Source organism: Heteronotia binoei, chromosome 1 (genome assembly GCF_032191835.1).
Source record: "Heteronotia binoei isolate CCM8104 ecotype False Entrance Well chromosome 1, APGP_CSIRO_Hbin_v1, whole genome shotgun sequence".
NCBI lineage: Eukaryota > Metazoa > Chordata > Lepidosauria > Squamata > Gekkonidae > Heteronotia > Heteronotia binoei.
In genome coordinates, this window is record NC_083223.1 from 208,707,433 (window position 1) to 208,729,147 (window position 21,715).

Sequence of the window (21,715 nt, forward strand, 5' to 3'; positions counted from 1 at the left end):
CCCCAACCTCTCAAAGTCTCCGAGAAGTGCAGGTGGCGGGGCTTTCTTCCTACTTTTGCACCCTGGCGTGCAAAAGCAGGAAAAAGATCTCCCCCCATGCCGCTCAGAGTCTCCGAGAGGTGCAGGCAGTAGAGCTTTCTTCCTGCTTTTGCATCCTGGAAAAAGATCTTTCCTCTGTGCTTCTTGGAGTCTCTGGGATTCAGCTGCAGCAGCAGCCTGATCTCTCCATTCTATCCTATGGTCCACAGGATATAGTTGGTTATCAGTGCGGGAGGGGAGAAGTAGTTAGCCTTGCCTAGGGTTCCAAACAGCCTAGGTCAGCCCTGAGTTATCTGTGAGCAGGCTGGATACCTCTGGTAATCTGTATCAAACTTCCAGGAGAAGGGTGGTCAAGCACCCCTTTCCTCCCAGCTGGGCATCCAATAGCCAGGCCTCGCTCCTCTCCCACATATGGGAAGAACTGAAGAAGAATTGCAGATCTATACCCCGCCCTTCTCCCTGAATCAGAGACTCAGAGCGACTTACAAACTCCTATGTCTTCTCCCCCCACAACAGACACCCTGTGAGTGGGTGGGGCTGAGAGGGCTCTCACAGCAGCTGCTCTTTCAAGGACAAGTGGCTAACCCAAGGCCATTCCAGTGGTGCAAGTGGAGGAGTGGGGAATCAAACCTGGTTCTCCCAAATAAGAGTCCGCACTTAACCACTACACCAAACATGCTTGGATCCAACACAGTGCTGCCATAGACAGAAAGATTTTTATTCATGGAACATGTCTTTCTAGTTTTTCCCTTCCTTCTGCAGCCCTGCAGCCCCTCCCCCCTATGCTGGTCTGCAGAAATGCTCTGATGGATATAACCTAAGACTACACATTGAAACACAGCCAATATTCTACATCTGTACAAACCCTGGAGCCAATTAAGGTGAAAGAATGTCATTCACTTTGGGGGGAACTACACAGCAGCAGGTCCTTCTGCAGTAGTCATTCAGCACTGAGGGTTTATGGCCATGATGGAGAGAGCCAGTTTGGTGTAGTGGTTAAGTGTGTGGACTCTTATCTGGGAGAACCAGGTTTGATTCCCCACTCCTCCACTTGCACCTGCTGGCATGGCCTTGGGTCAGCCATAGCTCTGGCAGAAGTTGTCCTTGAAATGGCAGCTGCTGTGAGAGTCCTCTCAGCCCCACCCACCTCACAGGGTGTCTGTTGTGGGGGAGGGAGATAAAGGAGATTGTGAGCCGCTCTGAGACTCATGAGTGGAGGGCGGAATATAAATCCAATGTCTTCTTCTTCTTAAACTACTACAACTTGCTCTGTAGACCACATTTGTCACTTCATGGTCTACCATCCCCAGATGCTCTTTATAACTGAAAGGTCATCCCTGCAATGCCTTTGGACTCTAGTGAGTCATCTCCAGGCATAGGGTGCACCTGGCACTATCCCATGCCCAAGTGTGCATCTGCGCTTCCTGTTTCACGAAAGAAAGTAAGTATTGCCTAAATTTCTCCCTAATTTTGTGGGGAATGCTAAAATACCCAATTAATGTAACTACCTCCATCCAAAATAACTGTAGATCAGTGGTCACACAGTTCCAGTTGCTCATTAGCAAACGATAAAAGTACAATGCTTCACCACTGATAATGTTGTGTTGACCTGTAGCAAGTTATGCAACTGTGATTATAAGGATTGCTGTGCGAACTGCTTTATGTAAATAATATAGTTAATATTTAAAATTAAAAATCAAGTGTTTATTACCTCTTTTTTAGTTTCTTTTTTGGGATCATAATCACTGTCATTCCCATCCATTGGGTGAGTTTCTTCCACATCATCATCACTGAGAATAAAAATACAGTAGTGAACTTCCTTCCTCCAAGTCTCTATGTTCTATTTTGTTCTGTATGCAAAAGTGCTTTTTTGCGGATATTTGTACTTAACATATTTAGTCACATAATGAGGTTACAGAATTGGATTTAATAAACAGAAGTACTCAATCCAAACTAATCTGGTATTTGTTTATTAAACATACATCTAACAGGCATTTGAATTCCACTAGAGTAGCCACACCATTTTAAATGACAGTTAGCATGCTGACACATTTTCCTATGTTGACTAATTGTATCAGAATATTTTACTGCTTTACAGAAAGTTGTAATTAAAGTGTCAGATCTGTACTCAAGTTTTCTTTTTCTGTTGTCCCACTCCATGGAATGCCCTCACTCTACAATTCTGTATGGAAGAACAGACAAAAGAGAAAGAGTGGCTTGTGGTGGAGGGAAGGTCCCAGCAGACTGTGTCATTTCCTAGTTCTATATAAATGAATGTACTGTTGCTACATGATAAGAAGATGCAACCAAAAATTGGGTTGGTGTAGGGGGACACTGGCTTACTACCTGGAAATCAGAAGGTATGAGGAAGGAAAACAAGACTTTTCTCACTGGTTTTCCTTGACTGCAGCCATCCTACCAGTCAGTTCAAACCAGTACTAAGACTGTGCTATAGATATACTTGCAGCCATCAGTTGGTTGAACCCTGGTTCAAATAAAATAGAAGTATAGCAATAGTGTGAAGTACAGGTGTAGGTCACTGTATATCATAATAACACAAAGTTGTGTTTCTCTGAGTATACATGCTTAAAGTTATTTTATTTAACACAAAAGGTTATCTAAATACATTTTATATAGAAGTACTTTCTGTGTGTGAAACAGTCTTCAGTAGCATATGCCTCCCCCAGCCAAAAGCAACTCGATGCAAGAAAGGAGAGCCCCAGGCGAGCAGGCCTCGCTCGTCTGGGGCTCTCTTGGGCAGCCAGGCCAACAAGCTACCCGCCACCCCAAATCACATAAGAAGAGGAGAAAGGGTGGTGCAGGCTTCTCTAGAGGTTAATGAGGGCTGCTGGGGGTGTGGCAAAACCCCTGGGGGCTGGCTGGCTGCCCACTCTCCTAATCCACGGATTGTTATGCAGCTGCACCTACTATTCAATGGACAAGGGAGGGAGGGAGGAAGAGGGGGAACCATCAGAAAGGTTCAGGAGCTGTCTTCCTGTGAGCTCCTGCTGAATCGGAGGCCTGGCCTTCCTAATTAAAAAGTATATTTAATAAAATCTGTTACTCTACTTACCTGTCACCTTGATTATTTCTGTTTGCTAGCTTCCTGGCCTGGCGATCCATTAAGCTTGTCCTAGAACGTGTTTTCTTCCAGGAGTAGTAGTATTTTACAAGGCTTGCAATAGTCTTATCTGGAAGCTAAAAATGGGCCAAAACAGGTAGAAACCTTGTATTAATTCTCTGTAGCATTCTCCTTATCAAAATCACATGGTCTGCCAGTGTGTTTTAAATTTATAAACAAAATTGACTGACTATAAATAGGCACTGTAAACATGGACAAAGTTTACTACCAAAAACAAGCATTTAATTTGTTGTAAAAGTATTTTCTCATGATCAGAAATACAGATGAAGTGCCACTAAGAAACATCCTATCCCCTACCCTAGAAGAGGGAAAAGACCAGTTCATGGAACATAAAACACAACTTTGCTGAATTTTTAAAAGTTCAAAGTGTACAAATTTTGACTAACATTTGGGGATATCTGATCCAAAGCAGACAAAAGTAAAACCTGTTCCTGTATCACTTAATATTAATGAAGCATTTGATTAACAACAATAAAAATGTTGCAAAATATAGTGTTAATATTAAAAACTGTTTTAAAAGTAGATATGCTGACAAAACTTCAAAATCAAACTCTGCCATACAAATTCTCCGCAAAAGAATTATGATGCAGCTGACTCGGGATGGGCACAAATCGAAAAACAAACTGCAGTTCGTTTCAAACTGGTTGATTTGGTCATGCCATGCCTGAACCAGAAAATGAACTGCCTTTTTTCCTTGGTCATTTGTTTGGTTCATTTTTGTGGTTTGTTTTTCCAGACAGTCTTGCACCAATTCAATCAATTCCTGGGCAATGCTGAGAGTGGATTTTTGGGAGCCCTAGGAACACCCATAGCAGCTATCCATAGCTTGATTGACAGCTCTGGGAGTCAATCACAGAGCTCCCATTCTGCTGTACAGGAGCAGACACCATGACAGCTGCTTTCATTTTGCAGCAGGAAGAGTTAGTTGTCACGAAAGCTGAAGATGAGCTTTCCTGGGGGCACCTGCTTTGAGGGGCTATATCAGACATTCCAAATCCAATCTTCACCAAACTTGGAGCGTGGGTGGAGAAGACTCCGGATGAGTTTGGTTAATTCATGAGGGAACTGTTCTACACTTCCCGAACTAAACAAACCACAAACTAGTTTGGGAAATCAAATGAACCATGAACCAACATGGACAACTGGCTTGGGCAATCAAACGAACCAACACAAACCACCATTTTCCCAGTCTGTAACTATCTCTAGAGCCGACACTTATCCAAATCTCTCCTGTTGATAAATCTACCATTTTTTAATGTTTTGTTTGGGGGATGATGGTATGCACTGCATTTCCTAACCCCACCTTGATCCTTACTAAATATAAAGGTGGTTTGAGCCACCTTGGTGGGAAGGGCGGGATATATAAAACTTGGTTCATGTATTTCTTTGTCCATAATTAGTATTGACTTTTTCCCCTTGCCAGAAAGATGCACACTTAACTAGGAGTAAGCTTCACTGAATACAATGGCATTTACATCCAAATAAATATTTTGAGGATCAGGTTTGGTGGAAGGGAGCAGGAGTAGATGGAAAGAATGGAAACTGAAGTTTGTGTTTCTGGTGGAAAATCTAGCTTTTGGCCCCTGCTATGCCAAGCCATAGGTATTCGCATGTATGAAGTGGGAAAGTTAAGAGAGCTTGTGGACTGATGAATTGGTTCTGCATGTCTTTCCTTCCATTCCGTAAGTAAAGCAAGCAAGCATGGCAATGCTATAAAAGAGGCAAACAGAGACATTATTCTTCACTTAAATAAAGTAGGGGAATTGTGAACTGGAGCCTTGATTGCCAACCAAGATGGGGGGCAGGGTGGGGTTTTTCAATTTTCTGCCAGTCTCGGAAGGATCTCTTACTTAGTGTTTACCATTTTTGTTCCCAGCACAAAATGAACTGTTTTCACCTCAGCCTGATTCCAAGCTCCTGAGGCTGCCAGTGAGGCCCTAGAAGATTCCTCCTCCTTCAAGGTCTGTTCTAATATGGCTGTTCAGAGCCAGGACAAAGTGAGAGACCCAATGTGAGGAACTCATAGATGTTGTTATTGCTTCTGTCCCAGACTACAGAACTTCATAAAGTTTTGTGCTGAACTGTTCTGGCATATAAACATTCTAAAACTGATATAAGCTCTATTACAAAGCAGCTGATATTGATAGATCACTGTTGCTTTGCCTCAGCTAGCCAATTATTATCTTACCATTTGCTGGATTCTGTGAAAGCTTTTCCCATGGAAACTGAAAGCTTGTTCAAACAGGACTTTATCTTCAACTGTCCACTCATCAGGAAAAGGAGTAAAATTCGGGAGATCTGCAAGGGACTTCTCAATGTTGTGTTTATGCCAGAACAACATGCCAAGTGCCTTAAATAAAAAAGAGGTCTTTAGTTGTTATCAGGCTATACCTCGCTCATTTCTTGATGTTTTGTTGCCTAGATGTTCCACAATAATAGCAATTTTAACCTGTCTCTGGAGGGATATGAATAATGTTTTAAACTATCCTTCCACTGTGATTGTTGACTACATTTCAAAATTCAGTATCTCAAAATATGATCATCACATTTCTATTATAATCATTAGTGCAATAAATATTTAAGAAAGAGATGTAAAGCTTTTTCACAACTCTATTCAAATTTCAATAGGTCTTGTGCAGACTGGAGTATGAAAGTGAGTATACCGGAAGTGGCAGTAAGTGCTCATACTGGAGAAACTGCTGGCTCCTCTTAAAGGACAAGAAACACATGGGCAGGGAAGGGCTGCTGCAGTTCCATACATATTGAGTGGCTACAGCCAACTTTTGTTCCAGCTCCCTGCTCTTCCTGGTGGCTCCCTGGATCAGCCTTGCTTCCTGACTCCTTGTGCTTTGACCTTTATGCCAAACCAGATTACCTCTTGGACTTGTTCTATAGCCTGGCTTCTTGTACTACAAACTTCATTCTGGACCATGCTTTGTTACCCCACTTTGAATCCTGACACTTCGTGCTTCGGCTTCTGAATCAGACTTGACCATGCCTCTTGGAACTCACCCTGCATTGATTCCTGACATTGGTGCCTTGACCGCTTGCCTGGGGACTTGACTATAGTTGACTCTGTCTCTCAACTCAGATCCTGGGAGCCTTTCTGTGACTTACTGGCACTGAGCCTATTGCCTTGGTCAAAACATGATACATACATACAAACATACCAAGCTATCCCTGGGTTTTTGTTATATGGCTATTTATTTAATGGACTCCAGAGCTCATTATAATTTATTGTTAAAACTACTTTGATTTACTTTTCATTGAATGTTGAAAGACTCAAAACAAATATGGAAGCATTATACAATTAAAAAATAGGAAGTGCTGTAATGTCCTTAAATAGGCTGGGGCCAGGTTACCTGAAAGTTTCCCAGATTCAAAATGAAAAGTCTGCATGCTCAAGTGAGCACCTAAGGCCACACTTCTTACTCCATCCCGAATTAAGGCCTAGTCAGCAGCCACCAAAAGAAGCCCTTTTCACTGGTAGCAGCTGGTTATGAACCTTATCCCTAGAGAGGCTCAATTGTTCTTCTCCCTCTTTTCCCTCCAGACATGTTGAAATTGCCGTTATTCAGAGAACTTTCAGAGAAGCGGCTAAGCCAACTCTGTGTGACTGTTTTATTGGGGTTTTTTTTAGTTTTTGGCATTTTGTGTACAACTTCAAGCAGAAATAGTAGAATATACATTTTTAAATAAATGAATTTATACCAATTATATTCATTAATCTTACCTGTTCCACATTGTAGCCATGTTTTTCCTTTGCTATTGCAATATATTCATCCACTACAACAAAGCAATGTCAGAATTATTTTTCCCAGTCAGTAGACTCCAGGAACAGGTTAGGATAACATATTCAACATCAGACAAAACTTCCAGGAGCCTTCTAAAATTCATCCTGTTCACTGGCTCTAACTTATAGATGCATCCATTAATATAGTCTGTACCCATCTGAATAACAGCTACTATTCCTAACTTGGAGGTGTTTCAGAGAATCTCTAACCCCCCTCCCCAGTTGTTGAATACGTCTGCAATCTGCACAAAATTAACAGCATCATCCTAAAGTTACAATGTTCTGATGATACTGACTTCTACAGGCTTAGAATTGTATAACTGTGCTTATTATGGTATTGTAAGTTACTTCCCCTCTGAAGGAGCCTAACCATACACAGGATTAGCACTCAAATCCTTTAAATAAAATAAACAGGGCTGCAACTCTAATAATTTATTTATTTTCATACCCCGTTTCTCTCCTAATTGTTCAGGCAAATTCAAATCTGATACAGGGGAGCCTTGTACAACCTTTTCCCTTCTGCACCTCTGGTATGTTGGAAGAAGAGCAGAGATTTAATACAGGGATGGGGATAACTGGCAAGACCACATACAGAGTTTGATAATGCCATGAAGCAAGCATCAAACTGAACAGACTGAAACTGGTTCAAAGGAATATGAAGGAAAACAGAGAGCAAGCTGGCACCATCTATGAGAAGGATGCATCAAATTTACATTCTGGGTAAGCAACATGACAATGAGATCAGAGCCGAGCCTGGTACTGATCAAAGAGACAGATATTTAAACTACTAAAAAAATACTTTTTGGCCCATCTAATACATTGGAACACCTCTAAGATGTGTGCTCACTAAATGCTACATTAGTTTCAACGTGATGTTCACTTGAAGTTGTATTTGTGTGAGCCCCACACTATTTGAATCCTGAAGAACATCACAGCAGTGCCAACCAGAGGCTTTTTGTGCCACCTAAATACAGAAGCAAAACAAACCACCTGCTGCCATTTGCAATTCCCTTACTGCCACAAATCTGTATTTATAAAGAGGCACACATAAAAGATTGGTAGGCAGCAGGCATCTGTACGTGCCAAATAATAAATGTGACAGTTTTTCATTGCAAGGAGTTGTAACTTACCCACAAGCAAATCATACACTTCCTGTGCTTGTTTCTTATGAGTGAGTGCCACAAGACAGGGTTCTTGATTCCTGGCATTCGGCTCTTGGATTTTAACGAACTATTTACTACTTTTCAGCTTCTCTCTACTACTTTGGTTTTCAGTCAACATTACAATTTAGTATACTCTCCTTCAACTGAACTCTGGGTAGCAAGGAAAGGGAGAAGCAGCTATATATAGTGGCACAAAAACCACATAATAACTAAACTGGTACTTGAGCTCCAGCTAGGAATAGGAGAATACTGCAGGAGGAGGGGTTAACCCGAGTGTAACTGTACAGGTTTACAAATCCATGCCACAATTGCATTTGCACTCACCAGTAGTTATAGAATGCAGTAACAGCATTTGATGCTTGCAGCTCCCCAACCCATTTTATAACTAATTCAGAATGACTCTGCTATCTCTGTCAGACTGGAACAGAGATGGATAAGTGGCTAGAGATACAAGCAATAATAATAATATTATACTAGTGAAGAATGCTGTGGCCAGACTGCTGGTTGCGGCAACCTATTGGGAGCATGTTACCCCATTATTACAGCAAATGCACTAACTACCATTCTACCCTTGAGCCCAATTCAGAGTACCGGTTTTGACATTTAAAGCCCTATATGGCTTGGGACCAGGGTATCTGAAGGACTGTCTTCTCCCGTATGTTCCTGCCTGGGAATTATGATCACATGGAGAGGCCAGCCTGACTATTTCATCAGTTTTTTTAAAAGCTTGTTTGGTGGATACATGAGAGAGGACCTTTTCAATAGTAGCTCCACAATTAGGGAACAACTTCCTCAGGGAGTTGTGCCTAGACTCCCTCACTTTTAATCTTTAGGAGGCAGTCAAAGACAGTTTTATTTAGGACTGAATTAAGTTAAGTTTACTAGCAATGCTGAATTGTGATCTTACTTATGTTGTTTGTGGGTTTTATCTATTTCATAAGCTGCCTTGAGCTCTGTAAAGAAGGCATCTAATAAGCTTTTAAAATAAATGACACACAGAACCACTAGCATCCTTTCCACCCACAGATATAATCAAACATAACTGTATGCAAAGATAATACTAACGTAAGTATTCTGGTCTCTGGTATATGCCATAGAACACAGCACTGTAGTGTCAGGAATATGGTAAGCAAAATTTCTTCACTCCAGTTTTTCTAAAATACATTTGCATAGAAATAATAGGAAAATGTCGTTTTTGTAGCTAGTGTGAATAAAAAAAACTGCATGGATATCAGACTATGGCTATTTGAAGAAATCTTTTTCAGGTTATATATGATTTAAGTGATGCTTTAAGTGATATTCAGTTAAAAGCAAATCCAGAGCTGCTGCTGACTAGCTTACTGGTTCATTATTACACAAGAATCAACCAAACTTGTCTTGGATATGTTTATACAGAGGTACTATACAACTGTTTGAAACAAGAAAACACCCAAGTCTCTCATCTACAGTGCACTGTAGTATTTCATCTGATTCAGGTTCTTTTTACATTACAGGATTTGTATCCAATTAACAGATGTAGTGCATGCATAGCTTCCTCAGTCTCATTAGTTTTCACTTTGTAATTTAGAATGTCTATTAATTTATAACACTTGTTAGCCACATTACCTAGTAGTTTTAAGTACATCTGTTTCCATATACCACCAATGATTATTATTTTCCAATTGTGAGCGCCCTTGTATTAAACACAAATTATTATTATAAAGAACTCATTCAAGAATTTGAGTTGTCTTCAGATTGGAAACAATTCCAACAGCCCCAAAGAATTTTGAGAGTGATGGCAAATTATACAGGAGCTGAAATCTCAAAGGGTTAGGGGCGGGCTATAAATGCATTAAAATGGGCTCCCAACTGAATTGCTAAAAACAACACACACACCCTGCCAAATTCATAATATTATATAATTATATTCTAGGATTATAATATTGTCACTTCAAAACAAAGGCACTGAAACTGCTGATATTTTTGTTTTAGCATACCCAAAGAATAGTGTGATATGCCTTAGATGTATTTGTCCACTCATCTATTTAACAACATTTAACTCTCCTCCACAGAGGTTCCTGACAGTGTAATCCTAAACACAGGGACACTTTTTTAAACCCACTGCCTTCAACAGACTTGGATGATTGCACTGTGAGGCACCTCAGTTTCTGCCAGTCTCTGCAGCATCACCTGCACCAATGTTAGTTCCATGTAAGATTGGTGATTATAATATCCCTTCCACTATGTAGAAGAAGAAGAATTGCAGATTTATACCCTGCCCTTCTCTCTGAATCAGAGAGGCTTACAATCTCCTATATCTTCTCCCCCCACAACAGACACCCTGTGAGATGGGTGGGGCTGAGAGGGCTCTGACAGCAGCTGCTCTTTCAAAGACAACTCCTGAGAAAGCTATGGCTAACCCAAGGCCATTCCAGCAGCTGCAAGTGGAGGAGTGGGGAATCAAACTGGTTCTGCCAGATAAGAGTCCGCACACTTAACCACTACACCAATCTGGCACTCTCTATGTAAGAGACATATATATAACAATTTTAGCTTTGATTCTGATTTGACTTGCACAGCTAATAAGGCATACTCTTAACTTGATTTTTAATTTGGATTATTATATATATTTGTGATTTTAACCTCAATTTCCATAAAACACACCTGATGTCTCTTACACACTTCCTATGTATAACCTGAAAAGCATTAATTACAACTTTGAAACTGCTGAGCATGCCTAATACTGAATTGGCAATGTATCCATTCATTATTAGTTTTTTTTAACAACTAGTCTTCAGAAATGGGAAAATGTCTACAAAGCAGTCGAAAATATTTCAGAAAATTTTCCACCTAACATTTCTGCACATACGGCCGGTTTTCCAGAACATTTATAATATATCTTCTCAGCGCACAAAGCCTGCATACAGAAGCATCTCATCATATCTATATGGGTTAACATTAATTCTAACCAGAAAGTGCTTTCTGTGTGGCAATTTTGTAACATGTAAAGTTACCATCATACATGACAATTACCAGAATATTGCTTCATGCACAGAACTTACACTTGGCATCTGGAATACTATGATACGGAGACCACACAAGCATCCCTCCATTGTCTTTATCTGTGTATTTTGTAGCTCCTGGTGGGGGGGGGGAAGAGTTGTTTAATGTTGCAAAGAACATTTAATTCAAAGACAGTAAAAGCAGTACGGTTACATATAAGAAGTACCACCTTGCCCAGAAATCTCCAGTTGGCTGACAGCTTGGAACTAACAAAGATCTCTCTGATCTTGTAGGAACAGAAAACTGAAGATTAAGAGACTGTAGTTAAACTTTGGTTCACAAAGCAGAGGTCTAGATTTATCTTAAATTCTGTCTGAGCAATAAGTGTCAGAATAATAGTTTTGCTTTTCAAAGAAAAGAACTCGGTGCAATCAGTACAATCTCAAATGCTTCTAAATTAGAAAGTGCAGTTATTTCCCATCTGCATCATGAAAAAAAATTACTTGGGATAAATCCTGTCATTATTTTTTTGAAAACGAAATAACTATATATTTTCAAAAGTATTAATTGTGCACATATTGGAGATAGTAAATGTTACAACTGGCTTATTCTCAATCACTAAGAAGAGGTATACCCTACTGCTTTAATTGAAGTCAATGACATAGAAAAATTTAACTTTGGTCAGGATTTTACATCAGTCTATGCAAATGTAAACAACAATGAAATATGCTGAAATGGAAACAAGTCTTGAATCTTGGGACATTACTGGACCTTTCACGGATTTTCCTTTGAGGAATCTTGATCACTGCTTGGACATCTTACGTAAGCAAGGCATTCCTTTCATACCAGATTATTTCAGAGATCTGAATCCAATAGCACCCTAAAGATCAATAAGGTTTTCAGGGCACCACCTTTCAAGAATCAAAGTTCACTTTGTCAGGAATCTTCCAAAAACTTATACCGCCAAAATCCTGTTGGTCTCTAAAGCGCTACTGGACTTGAATCTAGTTGCTCTTTTCATACAACTAAGTACTGAATGGGAGACTATTCTGGCACAAGAAAGGAATCATAAGTGAGAAAAGTAAAGTATATACTAATAATAAATATTAAATATTATATGTGTGTATATACACACACATAATATTTTCAGGAATATGTTCGTTTTGCAAATGAGACTTATTTTGTTCACAATTAATACAGGATACTGATGACAATATGCTACTGAATGGTTTCAATGTTAAATAGGATTTATATGTTTACATTTCACAAATATGCCGAAGAGTACAATTTTTTATGTTGTTGAGCATTTTATGTTGTTAAAATAGTAAAGTTAAAGCAGTATAGTAAGTTCAAGCTTGATTTAAAAAGTACTGCATACATTTCAATTTTCCCCAAAAGCACGAAACATTTTTCCAGATTCCATATTTTTACAATGTTTAGAAATTTTACATCTCTAAATGTATCAACAGACCTATACATCATAAGACCTTCCTGAGATGAGGGAGGGAATGTTATTAGTTTTCCTTGTAATTAACAAAATGAGTGCTGCATGTCATGAAAACAAATTTCCACTAGTCCCAGATTCACCAAGAAAAATTCTGTCATCATGAGAAAGAAAACCCGGTAGAAATAAAGAGGTAACAGGCTCCATATGAGAGCCCTGAAAAGTCTCTATAACAGGGGTGGCCAATGGTAGCTCTCCAGATGTTTTTTTGCCTACAACTCCCATCAGCCTCAGCCACTGGCCATGCTGGCTGGGGCTGATGGGAGTTGTAGGCACAAAAAAACACCTGGAGAGCTACTGTTGGCTACCCCTGCTCTATAACACTGCAACACACTGAAAAACTGCTAAATAGGATACGTAATTTGCTTCACATCACCTGCTCAGTTTCTAGGTGAGCTGAATGAAATTAGATGCAGCACTCACTTCAGTGAGTGAAGCAATATGTCTGAAACACTTCTGGTTAGTTGTCATGCTGCCTGAGGCCCAAGGAGTCCTTTCTCAGAAGACAACCTCCTTCCCCGACCTTTTACTGACAGAAACCAAGGCTTGAAGTCTGGCAATACTGTTGTGATTGCCTAGCAATAGTCACTTAGGTCATTTGTTTGTTTAAAGCTATAGATGCTGTGCTTACCTTTTTAAAGGATTTGCCCCCGCCCCCGGGTGAATTTTTCACTTACATTTCAGATTTGTTTGCAAACCTGAGGTTTTTTTCAATTTTTCTTGTCTGTTTGTGGATCAAGTCTCTGGATTTAGGTATCCACAGATCTGGCCATGTTGAGAATCAGATATACTGATAGTGAAGACCACACTCTTAACCTGGAAAGCCCGGGCCAGCCCCATCTTACCATATCTTGGAAGCTAAGCAGGGTCAGCCCTGGTCAGTATTTGAATGGGAGATCCAAGGAATACCAATGTAATGACCCAGCATGGTAAACCACCTCTGAATGTCTCTTGCCTTGAAAATTCCACTGGGTCACCATGAGTCAGCTGTGACTTGATGGCAAAAAGATACTGATAAATGGTGATTAACCCCTAACTCCTGCAAATCAATGCAGATAAAAAGAAATAATGCATGCAACTGCTTTTGTTTATATTTCACTATGTATAGAAAGACTCACAAAAAATATCCACCAACTTATACCAAGATGCTCCACAGCTTTCATTTCGATATTCAAGCACCATTTGAAAGAATTGAATTGAAAAGTTGTATGTATATCAGGGCTCCACAAATGTCACCATGGAAGCTATTACTGCTGAGGTGTAGCCATGCCCCACAGAGAGAGGTGGGGAATGGAGGAGACGGCCCTGGCTCAAGTTGCCTGGCTGCTGGGGAATACTGAGGCAGCTAGGAACGGCTGATGCTCCTGCTGAAGGAAGCTGGGAGCAGCATTCAAAGCTGTTCCCGTTTCTGAGGCAACACAGCTCCACACAGACTTGATGAGTTATTCAGGCTGCAATCTTACAAACACTTTCATGGAAGTGAGTGCCACTGAATAATATGGTACATGCTTCCAAGCAGAGTTGCTTAGGATTGCTCTCTTGGAAGGGTGTCTCACCCAGGTTGTACCATTTTGCATTCTAAACCACTGCCTACCAGCTATATGTAACTCTGCTCACTGTACCTGATTCCTTGTTTGAAGAAGTGTGCATGCACACACGAAAGCTTACATTCTAAATAAAACTTTGTTGGTTTTAAAGGTGCCCCTTGACTCCTACTTTGTTCTAAACCTTTGGACATCCCCACAGCTAAGAAAGAGTATGGAAGTTCACAGATTGGTCAGGGTGTTTTGGGATATCACAGAACTTTCGAGTCATGGACTACATCTTATTTACACGGTGTGTCAAAACTAAAGGTTTCTAGAAATGGCTGAATTAGGCCTGATCTAGAAAGTCAATTTTTATGATTTTGCACAGCACTGGCATCCATGTAGTAGAAATGCTTCACCTATCTTTCTGGAATAGACAATTCAAAGTGTTCTAGTAGCCAGTTTATTGAAGATGGAGAAAAACTTTGGTGATAGTTTTGTATTATCCCTATTTGACTTAGCTAGTGAGACTGAAAATAAGTGCTGTATAGGGGAGATTCAGAATAGTACTCTTTCTGCAGTTTCAGGATGGCAAACATCCCACCATATTCCTGGGTGAACAGCCAAAGCTGTTTGGCCTAAGCCAAAAATATTCAACTACTGAAAGCAAAGCAACTGCTATTAGACTGGCTATTGACATCTGCTGCTGTTGTTTTACATGCAGCCCATTCTCTCAGATTATTTGTCTCTCAAGGGGAGAAATATCAAAATTAGGTAATTATAAGATGGTGATAACCATGCAGCTATTCATCTTTGACAACTTCCAACTGACTTGCATATGTGTGCTGATTCCCCTATATTTGTACCACCTATTGAGCCCAGAAGGATTTCAGCCTTTTCAAGGAGATGCATGACATACTATATGCCTGCATCACAAAGGAACAACAGCATGGCACATGGCTTTGACAGAGCTTTTGCTCAAGGTGGCAAATATAGCCTTCCTGAAAAACTACAACCAAGTGGCAATTGCGTCTTTCCTGAGAAACTCAAATTCCTCACTCATGAACAACAAAAAAGATAGTAAAAGAAACCATAATTCAACAAGTATAGGAGAAACTTAAATACATCCTGAGTATGTATCTCCCTGGCATGATTAAGAAGAATATAGGTTCAACCACCAGGAACTGAACTAGGCTTGTACCCCCTCAAAGCAAAGGGTTATGAACATAAAGAAGAATCGGATGGCTCAGTGAAAATGCAGTAACTGCCCTGGCATCTTTGATCCTGGGTGAAAAATGAAGCTGGGATTAAAAAGTGAAGAATGGTCTGTATTTGTGGACCTGTCTGGACTGCTTGCCAAAGATCCAAGAGTGTGGCAGATTCAATATGAGTAGTAACACCAGGGAACTGCTCCTTATTTTCTGCTCCTTCTGCAGGGCTCAGAATGTATAAGAAATATGTGCTGCCTCTATTTGCCCTGTCCTGGATGATCCAAGCCAGGCCAGTCTCATCAGTTCTCGGAAGCTAAACTGGGTTGGCCCTATTCAGTATTTGGATTGGAGACAACCAAAGGAGTCCTGGGTCCCTATGCACAGGAAGGCTGTGGAAAGCCACCTGTTTGTCTCTTGCCTTGAAAACCCTATGGGGGTCACCATAAATTGGCTTTGACTTGACAACACTTTACACATGTTATTACACAATGATCTAGGTAGGCCAGTACGGCCAGAGGTGACATGTAACCAGATCAAGGATTAAATAACTATCTGTCTTATTCTTATTTTCAGCCCTGGTTTACATAAATTTGGCATGGTAAGATCCCTATGTGGCATTCTACTGACCATCAGAGCAATGTAATGCTGCCAAGTCTCCCAGAAGAGTGGAATACTTCCACCGCCAGCCCTCTCTCCCACCACCACTCAGGGAAAATTGGGGGAGGGTGGACTGCCAGCAGCACAGTGCAGTCACTTATGGCACGATCGGGAAATGGCAGCACCCTGCAGCAGCAATGCTCTAGCATCCACCCCAAACTCTGGTTTTCTGCAAAATCCACATCATCACCCCATGTGATGATGTCACTTCTGGGTGGTGTCAGAAGTGATAGCACTGTGTCTTCTGTAATGTCACAATGTCTCCTAGAAAGGGTCCCTTCCCACAAGGCTATTATTTTTGAGAATTCTTGGAGAACAGGAGAGGTGCTGGAAGATTGGACGCAGGCAAATGTTGTCCCCAACTTCAAGAGAGGAGAAAAAAGAGGATCCGGGTAACTACCAACCTGTCAGCTTGACATCTATAGCTGGAAATTTTAGAACAAATCATCAAACAGTCGGTCCTGGAACATTTAGAAAGAATGGATGTGATTACTAAGAGCCAGCATGGGTTTCTCAAGAACAAGTCATGTCAGATTATCCTGATCACTTTTTTTGAGAAAGTGACTACCTTGCTGGATCAGGGGAATGCTGTAGACATAGTTTATCTTGATTTCAGTAAGGTTTCTGATAAGGTTCCACATACTATCCTTGTTGACAAGTTGGTAAAATGTGGTTTGGATCCTGCTACCGTTAGGTGGATCTGTAACTGGTTGACAGATCGCACCCAAAGAGTGCTTGTGAATGGTTCCTCATCCTCCTGGAGAGGAGTGACAAGTGGAGTGCCTCAAGGATCTGTCCTGGGACCTGTTTTGTTCAACATCTTTATAAACAATTTGGATGAAGGAATAGAGGGAATGCTTATTAAATTTGCAGATGATACTACATTGGGAGGGGTTGCAAATACAGCAGAAGACAGAAACAGGATACAGAATGACCCTGACAGCCTGGAAAACTGGGCTAAAATAAATAAAATGAATTTTAACAGGGATAAATGTAAAGTTCTGCATTTAGGTAGGAAAAATCCAACGCATGGTTATAAGATGGGGGAGACTTGTCTTAGCAGTAGTATGTGCAAAAAGGATCTAGGGATCTTAATAGATCATACCCTGAAAATGAGTCAACAGTGTGATGCGGTGGCTAAAAAGGCAAATGCAATTTTGGGCTGTATCAATAGAAGTATAGTGTCCAGATCACGTGATGTGATGGTATCACCTAGAGTATTTTGTTCAGTTTTGGGCACCACATTTTAAGAAGGATATAGACAAGCTGGGACAGGTCAAGAGGAGGGTGACAAAAATGGTAAGGGGTCTGGAGACCACGTCCTGAGAGGAAAGGCTGAAGGAGCTGGGGATGTTTAGCCTGGAGAGGAGGCAGATGAGAGGTGATATGATCACCATCTTCAAGTACTTGAAGGGCTGTCATATAGAGAATGATGTGGAATTGTTTTCTGTGGCCCCAGAAGGTAGGACCAGAACCAATGGGTTGAAATTAAATCAACAGAGTTTCTGGCTCAACATTAGGAAGAACTTCCTGACAGTTAGAGCGATTCCTCAGTGGAACAGGCTTTCTCAGGAGGTGGTGGGGTCTCCTTCTTTGGAGGTTTTTAAACAGAGGTTAGATGGCCATCTGACAGCAATGAATATCCTGTGAATTTAGGGGGAGGTGTTTGTGAGTTTCCTGCATTGTGCAGGGTGTTGGACTAGATGACTCTGGAGGTCCCTTACAACTCTATGATTCTAAGTATGTCTCCCACCATTTGCCAGCCTTGGACTGGGAACATTACAGTAATCAAACTGAATGCACGGCACAAGTACCACTTGTGTTTTTGTTTTTTCTGCTCCACTGTCAAATGTAGGGTGCTGCTCCTAGTTGCAGTAGCACCAACCTTTGTGCCACTACAGCTGGATCCTAAGTCAGTACAATTCTGTGTCTGAAGTATATCTGTTTTCCTTAAGGTGTTCTGTTTAAGTACATGAATGACAATATGTTTTTCTAAAGAACAAAATGGTTCCTATTTCTTCATTAAAAGCTATCCAACACTTTTTTGCATACACTAGTCAAATCTGTTTTCAAACAGAAGCATTTTGTATACTGCCTACTATGTCAGGGTCAATTCTTCTTATTATTTTTAAAATAAGGCACTATGACATGATTATTTTTTTTCTTTTGGTCATGGTTCATCATGTCCTGGAAAGCTCTGAAAATGTGGATTGAGCCATAATCTAAACAATGAGTTTCAAAATATTTTGTGGGCTTTGAAAGGCAAGTCACAATAGTCAGCTCATGGCGATTTTATTCTACAACAACCATTTTAAAAAGAGTGGACTTTTCATTGTTAAATATATGTTTATTGATAGTTTAGTTAATATTCACCATTTAACAAAAGCCAATTACTTTCCGCAGGGCCTGCAAGACTGAACTGTTTTGGATGGCATATAATATCTAATGGGAGAGGGCTGCCATCACATCTGGATCCATAGCGCTTTTATTACTAACTGCCCAGGATCTGTGCGTGTGAGAAAGAAATTATTATATGATCTGCCTGAAGTTAGCACCATTGTTTAACTGATTGTTTTAATATTGTTTTGTTTATTGTATATTTTATGCTGTTAGCCGCCTTGAGTCTGTATGGAATGGGCAGGATATAAATATAACGTAAATAAATAAACTTTCAGTGCATTTTCTGTTTCCCATTTTTGTACCAAAAAGAAACTTCCTTATCAAGGAAGAGAAAGAAAAACCCAGTATGCTTATAGACAATCTAACAATTTTTGATAGTCTATGCACATGACCTTAAATACAGTCAACCAAGATGAAAACTGCAATATTGTATTAACTTTCACAACATGTGCAATAGAAACCTAGAATTAACAGGATATTTCATTGTACATGCTGATCCTAAAACCCATGTTATTAAAAATGTAATAACCCCTTAAAGATAAGTTTCTCTTCAAGGTAAGAAAATCATAACATAGACAAAATTCCTACTGAAAGTTCCAATTTGTGGAGAGCCAGAATGGCATCACAAATCAACTGACATATGGGGTACAGGTCTCAATACAAGATGGCCAACAGTGCTTCCTTGTGGCCACAGTAATAAGTGAGAAGATGTTCAGAAAATAATGTTCTGAGGTGAAACTACAAGACTTGACAAATCAGTACCAAGGAGCGCAAGTCACTCTGTATAATAGCCATATACTTAACATAAGTATTATCTACATACCAGAATTTCAAAATCTCACATAAGGAAAAATCAAGCCCCCTATATAAACTGTCAGTGGTTCTCCCAAAATAAAATATTCTCTCCACTATACTGCAGATCCAGCACAAGAAAGTTTTTAAAGAAAATCTTTATAGCATCCCATTTCCTCCCCCCCACCCCGCAACCTTCTTTTCCATATAACTGAGGCCTTTCCCCATCAGCCTTCAGAAAGCAAAAACTAATTGTGTGGTGCTTCAGTGACCACAGATAAGAAGCACAAAACCTTAAGGGCAAAAACAGAGAGAAAATCCCACACCTTTAACCTTCACAAATGCAAGTCACATACTGTCTCAACTAAATGCAAGCTCATTCACCATCTCAGCATAATCATTACATGCAATAACTCCCATTTTTAAAAAGAGCAACAAGACATGAGGTTAGTATTATAATAACCAAGCTATTTACCAGGATCAAAGTCAGGGATGCGAGCTTGATAGTCTGCTCCGACCCTCATTCCTACATCTGCAATGGAAGAAAAAAGAAATGCATCTCTTAGAGGGGCGGTGGGGAGAAGACGCCTCTCTTCAGAGATGGAAGTGTGATCTTTAAACAATTATCTGTATAGATTCAGTGATCCAGGTCGGATAATCACAGTAAATCCATCAAAAGACCACCAATGCAAAAACTGCATGCGAAACTGGCTATTGTCAAACCATCACCCCTTGGAACAAGTGTGAAGAGAGAGAAAAGATGACCCCCCCCTCCCACACCGGAAAAAGAAAAACCTACTTCCTCTTCACAGATTTAGGTAGGCAATAATTTCCGAAGAGTGACAATTATTTAAAAGAAAATTTAAAAGGGGAGGGGGAGGAACCCATGCGGCTCTACAAAAACATTCCCTTTGCTTTATCGTGCTGATGTTGCACTCTGTTCCATGGGTGAACTCCGGAGCGTGCCTCTAACAGAGACAGACATAGTCAAGATTCACAGCGCTGCACGTAGCTAGACCTGCACACACAGCTGTTTATGGCAGACCCTGCAGATGCACACAATGTAATAATTTGCAAGGCTTTCCTGTACGTACTCTACACGCAACCTATAACGCTGGGCTGCGGGTGTATGTCACATGTGCCCATTGAGAAAACGCACACCCTCTTCCCTCGGTACAGACAGACGGATGGCGGCAATGCACTCCGCCGCTCTCGCGCACGCGCCCTCTCACACGCACATACAGACACACATGTACACGTTCACACTTCCTTTTCCCTCCCTCCTCCTGGTCTCTCTCGCGCGTTCCCTCTCGCCACACTTTTTGCACGCGCGCACAACACGCGCCCCATGCAGTCGCAGCCAGCCCGTGCGCAGTGACGAGGTTAGGCCCAACGCGACCCTGTCGGCAAGACGAGAGAAAGCTCGCACCGTGCTCGTCACCGCTGTCGCCGCCACCACCGCCGCCGCCGCCGCTGCTCTCCGCCTCGGAAAAATGCCCGTTGGAACCGGGGCTGCCGCCGTTCTTGGTGCCGTTGGGGGTCGTCCTACTCTTGCCGCCCCCCAGGAGCTCGGCTCCCTTCTCCATCATGCCCGGCATGACGGCAACCAGGGCGAGGGGGCGGCGGACGGCGGCAGCGGCTGCCGAACGGGGGAGAAAGTTAATATGGAGCCGCCATGTTGGTGCCCCTTTCCCCCGCCCCCCCGCGGCTCTGGCCGCCGCGGCGCCGGCGCCTCCTCCCTTCTCTCCCCACCTCTCTTCTGTTCCCCTCCTCCGCCCACGGGTCGGGGATCCCTCCGCGACGGCCCAGCCGGATCTAGTCTCGCACGTTGAACGGTGCAGGCCCGGGCGGTTGTGTATGACTCGCTTGTGCCGCGCCTTGTCTGGCTTAGGCCGGTCTTTTGCTGTCGGCGAGAGCGTGCGTGGTTGTCGCGGGTCGAAGGGGGACTATTGCACCGCTGGTCGCGGCGGAAGGATGTCTGAGAATTTTACGCAGAGTCTTGATCATCAGAGGCTTCTTTCCTCCTATGTTGGGCCGCTGGGGGAGGGGGGAGAGATAAACAATGAGCAACCCGTGGATGCATTCATATGATGAGTGTGCAACCTTCAGCTTCTTGGTGGCAGCGGGTTATCTCAGGCATACTTTTCAGCTGAAGAGAGCGATACATTCCTTTGAGACGCTCTGCCTGTACATACGGTGCTGTGTGCTGTCCAAGTTCTACACCTAGCAGAGGATGGAATCAAGTCACTCTCCATTGTGTACAGAATGTGAGATACATCTTGAGGCTTCTGTATATACATCCATATGTGAAGATTCTCGAAACTACACCTTGTAGTCTAGAATTCTTGTATCTAAATTATTGGACTGTCACTCAAAAATACTTATCAGTAGTGGTATGTAGAAGGGCATGGGAGCACACTGGCCCCTTAGGAGGTCAGAGAGGCCCAGGCCACTTCCAGCTTTACTGTTAAAACAATTTTATTGGTAACATATGGTAATAAATCTA

General features: G+C 41.6%; 1 protein-coding gene across 2 annotated transcripts in view; it reads right to left on the minus strand.

Moving 5' to 3' along the window:
* RCOR3 (REST corepressor 3) overlaps positions 1 to 20,936 on the minus strand; it is a 35,997-nt gene extending 15,061 nt beyond the window's left edge. For both annotated transcript variants that reach the window (XM_060247249.1, XM_060247243.1), the window contains exons 1-7: positions 20,639 to 20,936; positions 19,685 to 19,741; positions 11,179 to 11,256; positions 6,915 to 6,967; positions 5,370 to 5,531; positions 3,113 to 3,237; positions 1,751 to 1,829 (exon numbers count right to left, since the gene is read on the minus strand). In XM_060247249.1, coding sequence (XP_060103232.1) covers positions 1,751 to 1,829; positions 3,113 to 3,237; positions 5,370 to 5,531; positions 6,915 to 6,967; positions 11,179 to 11,256; positions 19,685 to 19,741; positions 20,639 to 20,807 — 723 coding nt within the window. In that variant the 5' untranslated portion in view covers positions 20,808 to 20,936. The remainder of the gene's footprint in view (positions 1 to 1,750; positions 1,830 to 3,112; positions 3,238 to 5,369; positions 5,532 to 6,914; positions 6,968 to 11,178; positions 11,257 to 19,684; positions 19,742 to 20,638) is intronic.
* Between the last annotated feature and the right edge of the window lie 779 nt (positions 20,937 to 21,715).